At 49.1% G+C, this 14,665-nt stretch overlaps 1 protein-coding gene across 2 annotated transcripts in view; it reads right to left on the bottom strand.

The window, feature by feature from the left end:
• Nucleotides 1-3,232: 3,232 nt before the first annotated feature.
• Nucleotides 3,233-14,665, bottom strand: part of lactb2 (lactamase, beta 2) — a 108,184-nt gene continuing 96,751 nt past the window's right edge. For both annotated transcript variants that reach the window (XM_072467584.1, XM_072467585.1), the window contains exon 7: nt 3,233-3,873. In XM_072467584.1, coding sequence (XP_072323685.1) covers nt 3,833-3,873 — 41 coding nt within the window. In that variant the 3' untranslated portion in view covers nt 3,233-3,832. The remainder of the gene's footprint in view (nt 3,874-14,665) is intronic.

Raw genomic sequence — 14,665 nt, 5'->3', positions numbered from 1 at the left:
TTCCGCCGATGTGGGGCTGCCGTTGGGTCAGGGCGTCGCTGTGCCCTTTTCTGGTGGTCTGTGCTGCTCGTAGGGCCTCGGCAGACACCTTTCCGCCGATGTGGGGTTGCCTTGGGACAGGGGGGCAGTTGCATCTGTGTGCTGGTGGTTTTTGTATTCAGTAAATGTGTTTGGCATGTATTGTTCTTTTATTTTTCTTTGACAATGCTGTTCTTGTATGTTGCTGTATTAAGTTGTTGATAGACTAAAAATATGTTGTAAGGGGAGATCCCGCTCGCTTCTGCCATGTCCTGTATTGGTGTTCCTTTTCTGGTGGTTTCCACCGATGTGGGGTTGCCGTTGGGGCAGGACATCGGTGTGTCCTTTTCCGGTGGTCTGGCCTCCTCGTTTGGGGCGATGTTTCTACCGATGTGGGGCCACCGGGGGGTGGGGGGAAAGGTGGCCGTGTGCTGGCTTTGTAGCCGGTGGCCCGTTTCAAGGAGTATTATTTTGAATTGAACTAGGCCCCTTTGTGGGAGAGGAGGGGTTTTCCCAATCTCTCTCTCACATTGTGCCCTACGTTGGTGTGACCTTTCCCACCATTTTGTTTTTCTTTTCATTGCAGGTTTTGGTTTTAATGTTTTAGTTTCCCCTTTCTTTGTTTTCAGTTGGCAGCAGTTCATCCCTTCGACATTCACATCACCTCTAAACACATCTTTTGTTTATTTACTTGTCACATGACCACTCCTTTTGGCCTTGCACAACCAACTCTTTTGTCATTTAATCTTTCCTACCTTCCACCCCAATTGTTCATTTTCCAATCCTCTTCCTTTTCACTTGCATAAAATATACTATATTTCTCATGTTTCCCGGTTCTACTGATAGGTGATCAACCTGAAATGTCGACCCTGTTTCTCTCTCTACAGATGGGTATTTCCAGCATTTCCTGTGTTATTTCAGAATAAAAACTACCAAAAAAAAAGAAAAGGTCAACTTTCAAGATGATGTAGATAGGGGATTTGATTCAAACTAAAATTGAAGAGGTTATAAAGGCTTTTGGGTAAGATATAAATGATAACAAAAGAGACTATGACAAAATAAGGAACGAGATTAATAGATAGCTAAAGGAAGCAAAGAGAACATATTAGGAGCAAATTTCAAAATATTAAATATATTCTAGAAGTATCAGTAAAAGTAGAATTGTGAAGTATGAGGTAGGAGCTCAGGCAAGGGAACTCAGCCTTTTCCACCACAGGGCGCTCGAGTAGCAAGGTCCCAAGTAGGCCGAGTCACAGGTAGCGCAAAGTGACAACTGCTGCCGAGGGCGGGATGTGGCTAAGACCTGGTTGGCTGGAATCTCCCTCTTCCTCCTCCCAGAGCCAGGCCAGAGCCTGAAGTTGAGCAGAGGATTGTGTTTGGGTTGAGGCTGAGTTGCTCCATCAGTAACGGGGCCTAGGATGACAGCAGATTGAGGAGAGAAGGGCTGAGTGACAGTTGACCTGGGCCAGGTAGAAGTTGGAATAAAATTAAAAGGGCACAATTCCGTGATCCAAAAGTCAGAATTCCGCTGAATGGCAGAACGTTCTTATTTCTCAATAACAGAGAAGTGGCACTCTTCCAGTACTGGCAGTGTGGATACAATTGGAGACCAGACCTCCATTTCTCCAGCTGGTACAAATAATGTTTTCCTTCAATTTTCTTCTCGATTCCTCCCAGTCTCTTTCTCGTTTATTTTTTTCTGCTTCCCTAAGCTTCCTCTATCCTGGTCTTCTCTCATTTTATAGTTTAAAAAATTAAGTTTAGAGTACCCAATTCTTTTTTTTCCCAATTAAGGGGCAATTTAGTGTGGCTGATCTACCTACCATGGACTCTTTGGGTTTTGTGGGAGTGAGACCCACGCAGTTATCGGGAGAATGTGCTAAATCCACATGGACAGTGACCTGACCAGGGGCCGGGATCGAAGCCAGATCCACATCGCCGTGAGGCAGCAGTGCTAACCACTGTATCACCGTGCCACTCCCTTAATTTAATAGTTTATCTTTACCTTGTCTCCGGATCATATTTTTGCTGCACTGAATTATTTTTTTCACCCATCCAGCAATCCAACTCGCTTTGGCCAGTGTGATATATATTTAGTCTTATTTTAGAGTTTAGGGTCTACAGCACAGAAAAAGTTGTTTGGCCCTTTGCAGCAGCACCGGTCAAAAACCACCTCTGAAGTATTCTAATCCTATTTTCAAGCACTTGGCCGAGAGTCTTGTATGGCATTGGGAGTGCTCATCTAAAAACATCTAACATGTTATGAGGGTCTCTCGTTCACCTCCCTTTCAGACAGTGAGTTCCAGACTCCCACCAGCCTCTGGGTGAAAAGGTTTTCCTCACGTCCCGTCTAAACCTCCTGCCCCTTACCTTAAATCTATGCCCCGAGGTCACTGATCCATCCACCAAGAGGAAAAGTTTATTTCTGTCTACTCCATCTATACACGTCATAAATTTTATACATCTCAATCATGTCTCCCCTCAGTCTCCTCTTCCCCATCTCAGTTTCCTCTGCTCCAAGTAAAGCAATCCCAGTCAATCCAATCTCTCTTCATAACTAAAACATCCTGATAAATCTCCTTTGCACCCTTTCCAGTGCTACCACATCCCTCCTAGGATGTGGATTCCAGAACTGCACACGATACTCTAAACTGTGGACTAACCAATGTTTTATGCAGTTCCAGCATAACCTCCCTGCTCTTAAACTCTGTGCCTCGGCTAATAAAGACAAGTATACCATATGCCTTCTTAACCACTGCATCCACCTGCCCTGCTACCATAAGGGAGTGATGTACATGCACACCAAGGTCCCTCTGGTTCTCAGTGCTTCCCAGGGTCCTTCCATTTATCATATATTCCCTTGAATTGTTTGTCCTGCCCAAGTGCTTCACCTCACACTTATCAGATTGAATTCTATTTGCCACTGATCAGTCCATCTGACCAACCCGTCTAACATAGTGCAAATAAAGTTTTGCTTGTAATGCACTGAAAGACATTTTAAGTGTTGTATAAGTGCAAATTGATTGTTATTTTGATAATATATATTTTATACATATATATCGCTTCAGCAAGGTCAGAAGTAAAATTACATTAATGTCTCTTTGAAAATTAAGTTCAATGCTTGACTGGTTGTAATTTGTACGATTTGACATTTCAGTAAGCCAGTACTCTAAATTGGTTAGCTCAGCAACTCAGAAATAAATGACATGTGATGTTATCTGCTTCAGGTCCATTTAATGTGGCACCTACAGATTTAATGTGTGTTTGATTATACAAAAGATTGTTAATTACACAAATGCTAGATTGAAAGTTTATAAGAATTATGTTCAATGAATATAATCACTTGTAAACAGGCATCTAATCAACTACAAAATTACAACATTGAAGGCACGACTAGAATTATCATTACAAAATCACGGTAGGGTGGAATTTCCAATTGGGTTCCCTTGATCCCCCAAATAACCCCTGTGAAAATCTGGAGAAAGTAACAGTCATTTACTCTATTTCTCTAGTTTAATTGCTAAAGCTTGGGCTGTTGATTGGCATAATGCCTGTGGAAATTCTACATCAATGTCTTCTACGGTGAACTTATTTTCGATTCTCTGATACTAAACCCAGCAAACAGTATACAGGTTTGACAAAAGGTCATTGACCTGAAATGTTAACCCTGTTTTTCTCTCGACAGAGCACTTGCTGAGCATTTCTAGCACTTTGCTTTTAAACAAGAATACCTCCTGTACTTCAAAATCTTTAAGAATTCACACTTTGAAAGATATACAAGTCCGCTTTACCCATTCAAAAGGACAGATAAACATTACAGATTGCTTTTCCATTTGTGTGTTGCATCATCTTGGGCTGCAAGACAAAATAATTTGATTAGTGTTGTTTCCAAAACTGAAATGTACCCCACTCAATCAATTTGAAAAGTGCTGAATTTAATATTGTCAGTAGTTCCGTGATAGCAAAACATTGCTTTCCTGCAGAATTTCTTGAAGCTGGTTACTGAGACCAGTACACCAAAAGAGCAACCAATTCCTAAATTATTGATTGAAAATTTTCCTTTCTCTGCCAATTTTCATTCCAGTCCCTTACCAAATCATTGACTCCTTGCTATGAAGAGCTCCATGGGGGCAGTCATAATGTTGTCCAAGTGACTGTTTTTTATGAATGAGTTTACATAACAAGTCAATTTGACAATGTAGAGGCTAATCTAGCTTTCATCCGACATCTGTAGCACACATACCTGTAGCAGCAAATCAGAAGTGGGAACAATCCCAATTTTCTCCTCCCTTACAATGGCATAAAGATAAATTGTAGTAACAAAGTTGCCATCCCAGCTCAGATCAGAGATTTAACACAGAATCATATTAGTCTCTATGGGTCAGCTATTGTCTCAAACATAATTAACAAGACAAACTGTGATCCCAAAGAAAGTGATCAAAGTACTAACTATTAAATAAAAACAAAAATTGCCGTAAGTACTCAGCAGGTCAGGCAGCATTGTGGAGAGAAACAGAGTTAACGTTTCAGGTTGGTGCATTCTCATCAGAATTGTTCTGATAAAGGTCATCGACCTGAAATGTTGGCCGTGATTTAATGGCCGTGTTGTGCTTAAGCAAGAGTGCAACGAGGCCATTAAGTCACTGGAGAGGCCAAAATTGAGAATCAGGCTGTTTGCGATCTAACCGGCCCGCTCGTATTGGCAAAATCAGGATCCTGCCTTAGCGTGGTGAGAAACCAATAAACACGACTTAAGCCCAATCTACATACAAATAACGGGAGCGACACCCTATCTAGCGGCCCCCTGTGATCTAATGGCCTCCCCAGCAAGTGGTCACGCGGGCGCCGATTAGTACTCCCTTTTAAAAATGTGAAGCTGGTGAAAGGGCTGCTGCGGGGACCCGAGGTGAGCAATCTTCTTCGCTCCCATGCAATCAGCCCGGGGGCTGTGGGGTTGTTGCCCTGGTGCTTGGCAGGTTGGGTGGGAAGCCCCCAGGGGGCCCACCAAGGTCGGGGTAGGCTGTCAACGGTGTGGGGCGGTGCGCGTGGAGGAAGGGGGTGGCCGCCGATGGCCTGGGCATGACTGGGGGGGGGGGGGAGATGGGTGGCTCATTGTTCGCGGGTCTGCCATGCCAACCCCTGGATCATGTGGTCCTGTTCTGGAGGCACCCCAGCTCCTGCCCCACGGCCACCCATAACTCAGTGGAGTCCTTTTTCCGCGCAGCTGAAGGCCATTGCTATTTGGCAATCGTAGTTAAGTGAGTACTTCACACATCCCAAGTGGATCCCTGTGGATAGGTGTGCCATGTAGCATGAGGGAGTTATTGGCCAGTATCCTAATCAGACCGTGAATGCCTAGACACTGCGCCTGAACAGAGCAGGAGGTAATACCACGGACACAGCGAACAAGGGCTTCTGCTGTGGCCAGGGGTACGTGGGTAGGGCTTGCTGGGGCGGAGGGAGCAATGGGGCGACTGAAGGGTCCCAGGGTGGAAGATACCATTGGTTGTCAGGCTCACGCCCTCTCCCAATTCCTTACAGATATTAAAAGGTATGGATGATATCTTGGACCCTACAGAAGCTGCCCTTGTGTTACTGTTGGCGGACCAGGTGGCCAGATGCCGGAGGAGACGGCAGCAGCGTAGACAGAGGCTAGAGGCAGCAGCAGACGTGCAGGGCCTCACCCCACACCCTGAGGACCCCTGGCTGCTCATCAGGCCACGAAGGAACACAGAGGGGGAGTCCCGCGACGGTCCAAGGCATGCAGGTATCGCTGATCTTTCGAACAGACGATGGACAGTGTGTGCCACAGGGTGAGCAAGGGTCGGTGCGGCACCTGTGCAATGTCCTTGTGGGCTTGACACCATGTGGAGGACGAGGAGGATATCTGCTCCGGATGGCCGTCAAGGTCACAGCAGCCCTGAACCTCTATGTCTCAGGATCATTCCAGGGCTCGAGCGGGGACATATGTGGCATCTCACAAGCTACAGCCCACAAGTGCATCCGTGAGGTCACTGATGCCCTGTATGCCCAGGCAGCAAACTATATAAACTTTAACATTGACTAAGCCCAACAAGATCCCGGGCAGCAGGATTCTCCACAATCGACGGGATTCCCCAGGTTCAGGGACTAATAGATGGCACGCATGTAGCCTTGCGCTCACCGGGCCGTCTGGAAGTGCCCTACATCAAAGGAAAGTGGTTTCACTCCCTCAACGTCCAGCTCGAATGCAACCACCACATGAAGATCATGTACGTGTGTGTACGCTTCCCAGTAAGTGTGCACGACAGCCATATCCTGGGACAGCAGGACATCTCTGGCCTCTTCGAAGACCACCCCAGGAAGCCCGGTTGGCTCTTGGGGGATAAGGGGTAACCGCTGAGGACCTGGCTAATGATGCCAGGATGGAGGCCGGTGACTGGTGCGGAGATGCGATACAAGGCCCTGGAGGCCACCCGGGCTGTCACTGAGTGGAACATCGGACTCCTCAAGATGCGGTTCCGATGCCTCGGCTGCTCTGGTGGTGTACTGCAGTACACCCCTAGAGGATCGCCTGCTTTGTGGTGGTCTGTTGTGTTTTCCGTAACCTGGCACAGCAGCAGGGCGACGTGCTGGAGATGGAGGAGGAAAAGGTCGAGGAGATGCCGTACCCAGAGAGGCTGGAGGATGAGCCTGGGGAGGACCTGGAGGATGGAGGCCAGGCGGCCGCGGCGAGGGTCCTGTAAACTCAGAGGGCCAGGGAGGTACTCATCCTCACCCGCTTCACATAGGACATGATCTTATCCGTCATTCCGCTTCTCCCCAACACTACACCTACTTCCTGCCCCCTCCCCCACCATTCCCCACCCACCCAGGGTCTGTGTAACATCACTTTAGGGTGCTGGCACTGTCAGCTGGTCACTGTTGAGGGCAGGGGAGTGATGATAACCCGCTGAGAGCTGAGCGCCAGTGCTCCTCATTCCATGCTATAGTCTGACCCCTGCCAGTCCGCTGAGTGCTTGTTCACACCCGTCACCTGTACATGATGTGCCGGGGTGGGAGGGAGGGGGTGCGAGGAGATGGGGCATGGGATTGGTGCTCGGCTCTCATTGTGGAAGAAATTGCCAGAGGCGACATATTGGTCGAGGTCAATGATTTTTTATTAATTACCAAATGTGTCCCCAACTGCCCCAATTCCCTGGTAGTGCTGCCCCCTTCCCCACCCCTTCCAGACCCTCTCCCCAAAATGCACCCAACTCTCCTTTACCCCCTCCTCCCAGTGCCCTCTCAATGATCTGCGACTTGCGTGCTCCAACACTGCGTCTAGGTGTGTCCCCAGGATGCACATCAGAGGCAGCCTGCTGCCTAACTTGTCCTGTGGCCTTCGATGCCCCTGGTGGGTGTTTTCTGGCCCCGATGCCCCGCCATGCCGACCTATTCCGGGTGCTGACTCCGAAATGAGCTGTTGTTAGTGGGGTGGATCCCGGAGGAGTGAGTGCCCATCGTTGCCACTCGTAGGTTGGCTTCAGGCTGGCATCCAGCATCCCCTCCTCCCGGTCGGTGGCCATAGGGCCCTTGGTTCACCTCAGGATGGAGGAGTAGCTGGCTCAAGCCCTGGCTGCCTTGCGTCATCTGGCCCTACCAGCCCTGGCCGCTCCCCTATGTCTGCAGCATGATTTTGATGCCCTTGGCGATGCTCCTCAGTGACATGCCCTAGAGTTCCCCGGCAATGCCCATCTGCGACTGGGACATGTCCCCCAGCGACCAGGACATGTTGTGCAGTGCCTTGGCTATGCCCACCCGAGACTGGGAGCCCTCCCCTAGCGACTGGGATATGCTCTGGAGGGCCTCGGCAATGCCCAACTGAGACTAGGACATGCCCCACAGCGCTTCATCAAGGTCAGCCCGATACTGGGTTACATCCCCCAGCGAGGTGAACATTCTGTCGAGACACTCAGCCATGGCCATCACTGACTGAGCCACGTCTTGGGACACTTCCACTCATGCTGCCAATGTCGTGCACCAGGCTCTCCACTTCGGTCGCCACCCGAGCAGTGTTGGCCTCGGTCTCACGCATTGCCAGCGCCATCTCCTACACCCATAGCATCTGGGATCCCTCCAATTAAATAGTCGCTGACATCACCCTCTGAATATCACGCCGGCACTCAGCTCTGGGTGCGAGGCATAGTCGGTGCCAAACGCATACTCGTCGGTGGAGGGTGCCAGGTGTCAACTCACCCGTGCTGATCTTCTTACGGCACTGGGTTCCGGTCCTGCAGGTCACACTCCCCGAGCTGACGGCTGCTGCCACTTCCTCCCAGGGGGCAGACTGCCCTGTGGCTGACCCTCCGAGACCCTCAGGGGTACAGGGCATCCCATATGGCCTTGATCGCGTCCAATAATCTGCCCAGGTAGGCGTCCCAGAATCGTGGGGCTGGTCTTCTCGGCGGCATGGCTGCGAGCTGTGTGGGGTTGACTGTGCAGGAGCGGTTTAAGTGCTGCTCTCTCATATTGGCACGATGTTGAGCGCAGTCCGAGCGAATCAGTCAGCGGGACCATGATTTACAGCCTGAAGCCCATGGGGCTTATGTGGACCAATTAACGTTTTATAGCGATGACAGCCTCACCGGCCTGACGTCGGGAAAATCACGGTAATTGCCGCTCGTTAACATCTGGAAACCTTTTGGTTAAATTGCGCCCGTTATACATGGGGTTAAAATTAACGTATTGCCTGCCGATTTTCCTGCCAAAAGCTTTTTCCAGAGAGATTGAGGGAAGGATTACTTTGTTCATATGGGGAGGGAAGGTGGCCAGAGTTAGAAAGGTGCTGCTGCAGAGGGGAAGGCAGGCAGGGGGTTTGGTTCTTCCGAACCTGATGTATTATTACTGGGTGGCGAATGTGGAGAAGATGCGGAGCTGGGTCAGAGGGGTTGATTCCCAGTGGGTCAGAATGGAGGACAGTTTATGCAGGGGGTCGGGATTGAAAGCACTAGCAACAGCGCCGCTCCCGATAGCCCGGGGAAATACTCAGGGAGTCCGGTAATAATAGCTTCATTGAGAATTTGGAGGCAGTTTCGCCAACACTTCAGGTTGGGGGCAGGGTCAAGGGAAATGCCGATTCGGGGGAACCATAGATTTGAGCCAGGGAGGTGGGATGGAAATTTTCAGAAAAGGGAGGAGAAGGTGAGTAAGACACTAAAAGATTTGTTTCTATGGGGTCGGTTTGCAGGATTGAAGGAGCTGGAAGCGAAGTATGGGCTGGAGCAGGGAGAAGGGTTTAGGTACATGCAGGTTCGAGATTTTGCCAGAAAGGAGATACAGAGCCTCCCAGTGGAGCCGGCCTCCACATTGCTGGAGGAGGTGCTGACGGCAGGGGGACTGGAGAAGGGGGTAGTGTCAGCGGTTTACAGATATATTTTGGAAGAGGAGAAGGCACCACTGGAAGGGATCAAAGCAAAGTGGGAGGAAGAGTTGGGAGAGGATATGGAGGAGGGGTTCTGGTGTGAGGTCCTCTGGAGAGTGAATGCCTCCCCCTCATGCACGAGGTTGGGGCTGATACAGCTGAAGGTGGTATACAGAGCACACCTCACGATGGCGAGGATGAGCCAATTCTTTGAAGGAGTAGAAGATGTGTGTGAACGTTGCTGGTGGGGCCCCGCTAATCACGTTCATATGTTTTGATCCTGTCCAAAGCTAGAGGATTACTGGAAGAAGGTTTTTAGGGCAATTTCTAAAGTGGTGCACGTGAAACTGGACCCGGGCCCCCGGGAGGCCATATTCGGGGTGTCGGACCAGCCAGGGTTGGAAACGGGTGCGGAGGCAGATGTTGTAGCCTTCGCCTCGTTGATTGCCCGAAGGCGGAAATCCTGATAGGTTAGAGAGCAACCTCTCCACCCTGTGACCTGGCGTGGTGGGGGGGACGGGACCGGTTGGAATTCTTGACTCTTGAGAAGGTTAAGTTTGAACTGAGGGGAAGGATGGAGGGGTTCTACAATTCATGGGTATTATTCATTATGCACTTTCAAGAACTGGATAACATCAGACATTAGTTGGGCCATGTGGGTGAGAGGGTTGGGGGGAGGGGTGGCTGTATGTGTTAATGGCGACTATGGGTGATCCCTAATTCCTTTTTGTCATTTGTTTGTGTGAACATGCGGGCTAATGTTTGGGGTTTGGTGGGAGGGTGGGATCGTTGTTATTGATATGGGAATTGCCATATTTGTTACTGATTATTGTTTATTGTTGGTGGGTGTAAATTTGGGAGAAAATGTGAAAATGGAGAATAAAAATAGTTAAAAATAAAAAAATAAAAATTGCGCCCATGAACTCTGTTTCTCTCCATCGTGCTACCTGACCTGCTGAGCACTTCCAGCATTTTTTGTTTTTGTTAATATTTACAGAAACTGCAGTATTTTGCTTTTGTATTAGTAGTTCCTAAATATGAACATTTTGTACTGTTTGGGACTGTGAACATTTAGTTTGGAATGATGATCGACTTGTTTTGGAATATTCAGAACTGTAAAACATAGACTACTGAGGTAAACCTCTGGATGTCTCTTTAGATCAGGAAGTTCTATGCTGGTGAAGATTAAAGGGACAAATATACCAAATATTATTTAGCAACACTGAATATTAGTAAACTGAAGAATCATCATTTTCCCCAGTTCACTAGTGAAGGAATGATGGTGCTTTTTCATGGAAAGAACTTCAGTGACTAAGAGAGTAAAAATGGTAGGAAGTAGTAGGACAGTTAGCATGAGTACAACCACTTCTTTGTTTTCGGGACGTAGGCTGTGCCAGTCTACATTTAGTTACCCTGTTAAGATGGAGGTGGGTCATGGGCGGCATGGTGGCGCAGTGGTTAGCACTGCTGCATCACGGCACTGAGGACCCGGGTTCGATCCCTGCCCCGGGTCACTGCGCGTGTGGAGTTTGCACATTCCCCCCCGTGTCTGCGTGGGTCTCACCCCCACAACCCAAAGATGTGCAGGGTAGGTGGATTGGTCACGCTAAATTGGCACGTAATTGGGAAAAAAGAATTGGACACTCTAAAAATTTTTTTAAAGGTGGAGGTGGGTTTTCTTGAATGGCTATGATTTTGGAACAATGATACTTTCCCAACAGTATTAGGTATTGTGATTTAACCCAGTGACATTGAAGGAATGACAGTTTATCCCTTGTCAGGATGTAAGTAGGTTGGAGGTTACTGTGTTGCCACAACATTGCTGTTCTCATCTTTCTGAATGTTAGATATCAATGGCTGGGAGGTGCTGTCAAAGTTTGGTGAGTTACTGCAGTGCATCATGCAACATTGGTTAATGCAGCCAAGGTGTGCCAGTGGGAAGGTGCACAGATAACAAGTGCAGCTGCAGGATTGATCAAGTGAACTGGTGTCCTATTTGTGGAAACTAAGTGCTTCAAAACTAGCAATGACCGTAAAAGGGCAATCAAGTATGAGTCAGCATGGGGCAGCACGGTGGCGCAGTGAGTAGCATTGCTGCATCAGGGCGCTGAGGTCCCAGCTTCAATCATGGCTCTGGGTCACTGTCCGTGTGGAGTTTGCACATTCTCCCCGTGTTTGCGGGGGTTTCGCCCCCACAACCCAAAGATATGCAGGCTAGGTGTTTTGACCATGCTAAATTGCCCCATAATTGGAAAAAATGAATTGGGCACTCTAAATTTATTTTTAAAAAGTATGAGTCAGCATCATTTTTTATTACTCTATCAGTCACAAAGCCAGAGCTCAGAGTGTGGACAGGGGTAAACCCCTAATCCAGCTCCTTGCCTGATCCAAAAAACAATTCAAATTGAATTCAATTCATGGCCCCCACAAGAGACATACCAGATCCAGGCATTACATCTGACCTCACGCTCATCTTAGCCAAAAGGCATCATCTTGCTGGAGTGCATTGTATACAGTGCATCAGGCAATCATAGTGACCACCTTTCAATGTGTTACATGGAATGAATTGCTTACCATCAGTGCTCAGGATGCTTTAATAGCCCCTGCCTTCTCCTCAAAACTGTTTGTCCTCTTACAATCCTAACTTCAATCACCCTAATGACGCTGCAGATTAAATTTGATTGCGTTGTATATGCTCCATTCATCATTACAGGCTGCTAGCTGACACCAGGGTGGAATTTTACCAGCCCTCATAATGGCAGGCCAGGAGGCAGGAAAATGCTGGGGAGCTGCACTGGGATGATTCCTTGGTGCAGTCCTGTCACTGGGTCATTTAACCAGCAATGTGACCGGAAGCACAGAAGATATTCGCAGACGAAAGGCAGCCAGTTAATGTAAATAGTTAAGGGGATATTTTGGGCAGCCATTTTGCTGGCAGCAGAATACATTGTTCCTCCACTGAATTGGGGGGGGGACCTCACTGCTGCATCCTGAGGAGGGGGCCATCAGAGCAGGAGGCCCCATGACTCAGGGTGGGGGACCCGAGTAGCAAAATGTGCCTCTGTGGCCTCAACACCTCTGCAGGAGGGGCTACCCCTCTGATCACCGGGGTCTGCCTGACTGGCCCTGGCATAGGGGGGGGAAAAACTTCTTTCAAAGAAGAGCAGCGACGAGACGACCCCGCTGTACACTATGGATTGTAAATAAAATTGTAGTTTTGTCTGCAGACCTTGGGCTGGATTCTCCAATTCTAAGGCTATGTCCCACGCGGCGCGGGAACGGTGGCAGGCGTAACACGGCCACTAATCCTCCGTTTGGCTGGGGGCTAGCATGCCGGCAGTGTAGAGCACCCGGCTTTAGCTGCTGATACGACCCGGAGAATTTCCGGGTCTGTGGCTGCGCATGCGTACGGCGGCGGCCTGCAGTGGCCGCACCGTGCTACATGGCGGAGGCTGCTCAAGTCCCCCCCACCTTTGGCCGGCTCGAAATAGCGCCCCGGACACCCCCCGCCCCCCCCCCCCCCCCCCCACAGCCCCTGATAAAATCCCAGCCTTCCCACGGATCGGTCCTCCCCCGACTGTGGCGGCGCTGGACTGAGTCCGCAACCACCACACCGAGTTCCTGATGGATGAGACCACATGCAACCGATGGAGTCGGGAACTTGGCCGGTCAGGGGCGGAACATCGGGAGGCCGTCGATATGTCGCGCAGCGTATGCCGCTTTGGAGGGGGCAGAGCATCGCAAAAGCGGCGCCGCTCCCGATCCGTTGGGAACTTTGATTCTCCGGCCAATCGCCGAACGCAATTTTGGTGTCGGCTCCTGGAGAATCCAGCCCCTTGTATTTTGGCAAACATTTGAAGGTGGCAATGAACGCCACCTTCAAGCTTGCCATCCTCCCACTGATTCTGTAAACACCTCCCACTGCCTCAGAAAGGCAGACAGCATTATCAGAGACCCCTCACACCCAGGCTTTGCCCTCTTCCAGACCCTTCCATCAGGCAGAAGATACAGAAGTCTGAAGACCGCACATCCAGTCATAGGAACAGCTTCTTCCTCACAGCTACCAGACTCCTCAACGACTCTCCCTTGGACTGATCTGTTCCCTGTAAGAACACTATTCATGACACCCTATGCTGCTCATTTGGCTCTTGTTTTGCACGGTAACCAATCACTATTTGTTGATGTACCATTGTCAATGTACTCTGTTGATTATTCTTTTGTCTACTATGTACGTACTGTGGTCGCAGAAAAATACTTTTCACTGTACTTCGGTACATGTGACAATAAATATCAATCAATCGAATGGGAGGAACATGTACTGCTGCAGCCAGAGAAGGGGAAGATAGAGACAGGACTATTACCAGCTGTGGAGCAGATGTCCACTGGGACGTCAATTAAGCCACTTATGTGTGCAATTAAGGGCCATTTCTTGCAGTTTTGTCCACTTTGGTTGGGATGGGGGGCCATGGGGCTTGTTGCAGTGCGGGTAGACTGTTTCTTAACTTGGTGGTGTTGCAGTGCGGGTAGACTGCTTCTTAACCTGTTGGTGTCTCAGTGAGCTTCTATCTGGCAGCAACAGTGGCACCACCAGTGCATCTCAAATGCCATGGTTTACCTGTCTGGCCCTAGTGTTCCCCCAATCTCCCTTTAAAGGCAGTTGGCTATTGAGGTGCCCTCCCCATTGTGCTGTAGCCTCAGCACTGTTTGCTATCCTTAATTGTACATCTGCCTGTTGGTAGTCATTTAACTGGTCTTCCCAGGTCCCACTGCCGAGTACAATTAGCATAGTCGCCTCCTGTTTCCCTCATCAGCCACGGCATTTGCACATCTGGTGGTTCAGGAAAATTGAGTCTACTGTCTCTTGCAGTTAGCAATGATTTGTCCTTTGAATCCTCTTCAGGCTGTTGCCTGCTCCTCCGGTTTATTCTTTGATTTCCAAATTATTCATGTGGAGGCATTTTTGTAAGGCAAAGTTATGCAGCAAGTAGCACTCAACCACAATGTTCAGTCTATAATGCAGAGTAACTAAACTGATCGAAGCACCTGAGGAGAGTGGAAAAATGATGCTCACTGCAAAGCTGCTCAACTGATGCTCTGGGAAGCTAGAAAGGTGCCATCAATCATGATGGAGGATTAAGCCTGATCGCCCATGATCTATCCAGAGATTTGCCTTTCTGTGTAAAAGAGCACGGCCGACTGCCTTAATATGAAGGCATCACAGCAAGTAAGACAAGCATTTACTTACAAGGCTGGTCATAACTGAGC

Source organism: Scyliorhinus torazame, chromosome 11 (genome assembly GCF_047496885.1).
Source record: "Scyliorhinus torazame isolate Kashiwa2021f chromosome 11, sScyTor2.1, whole genome shotgun sequence".
NCBI lineage: Eukaryota > Metazoa > Chordata > Chondrichthyes > Carcharhiniformes > Scyliorhinidae > Scyliorhinus > Scyliorhinus torazame.
This window is presented reverse-complemented; position numbering and strand designations above follow the sequence as displayed.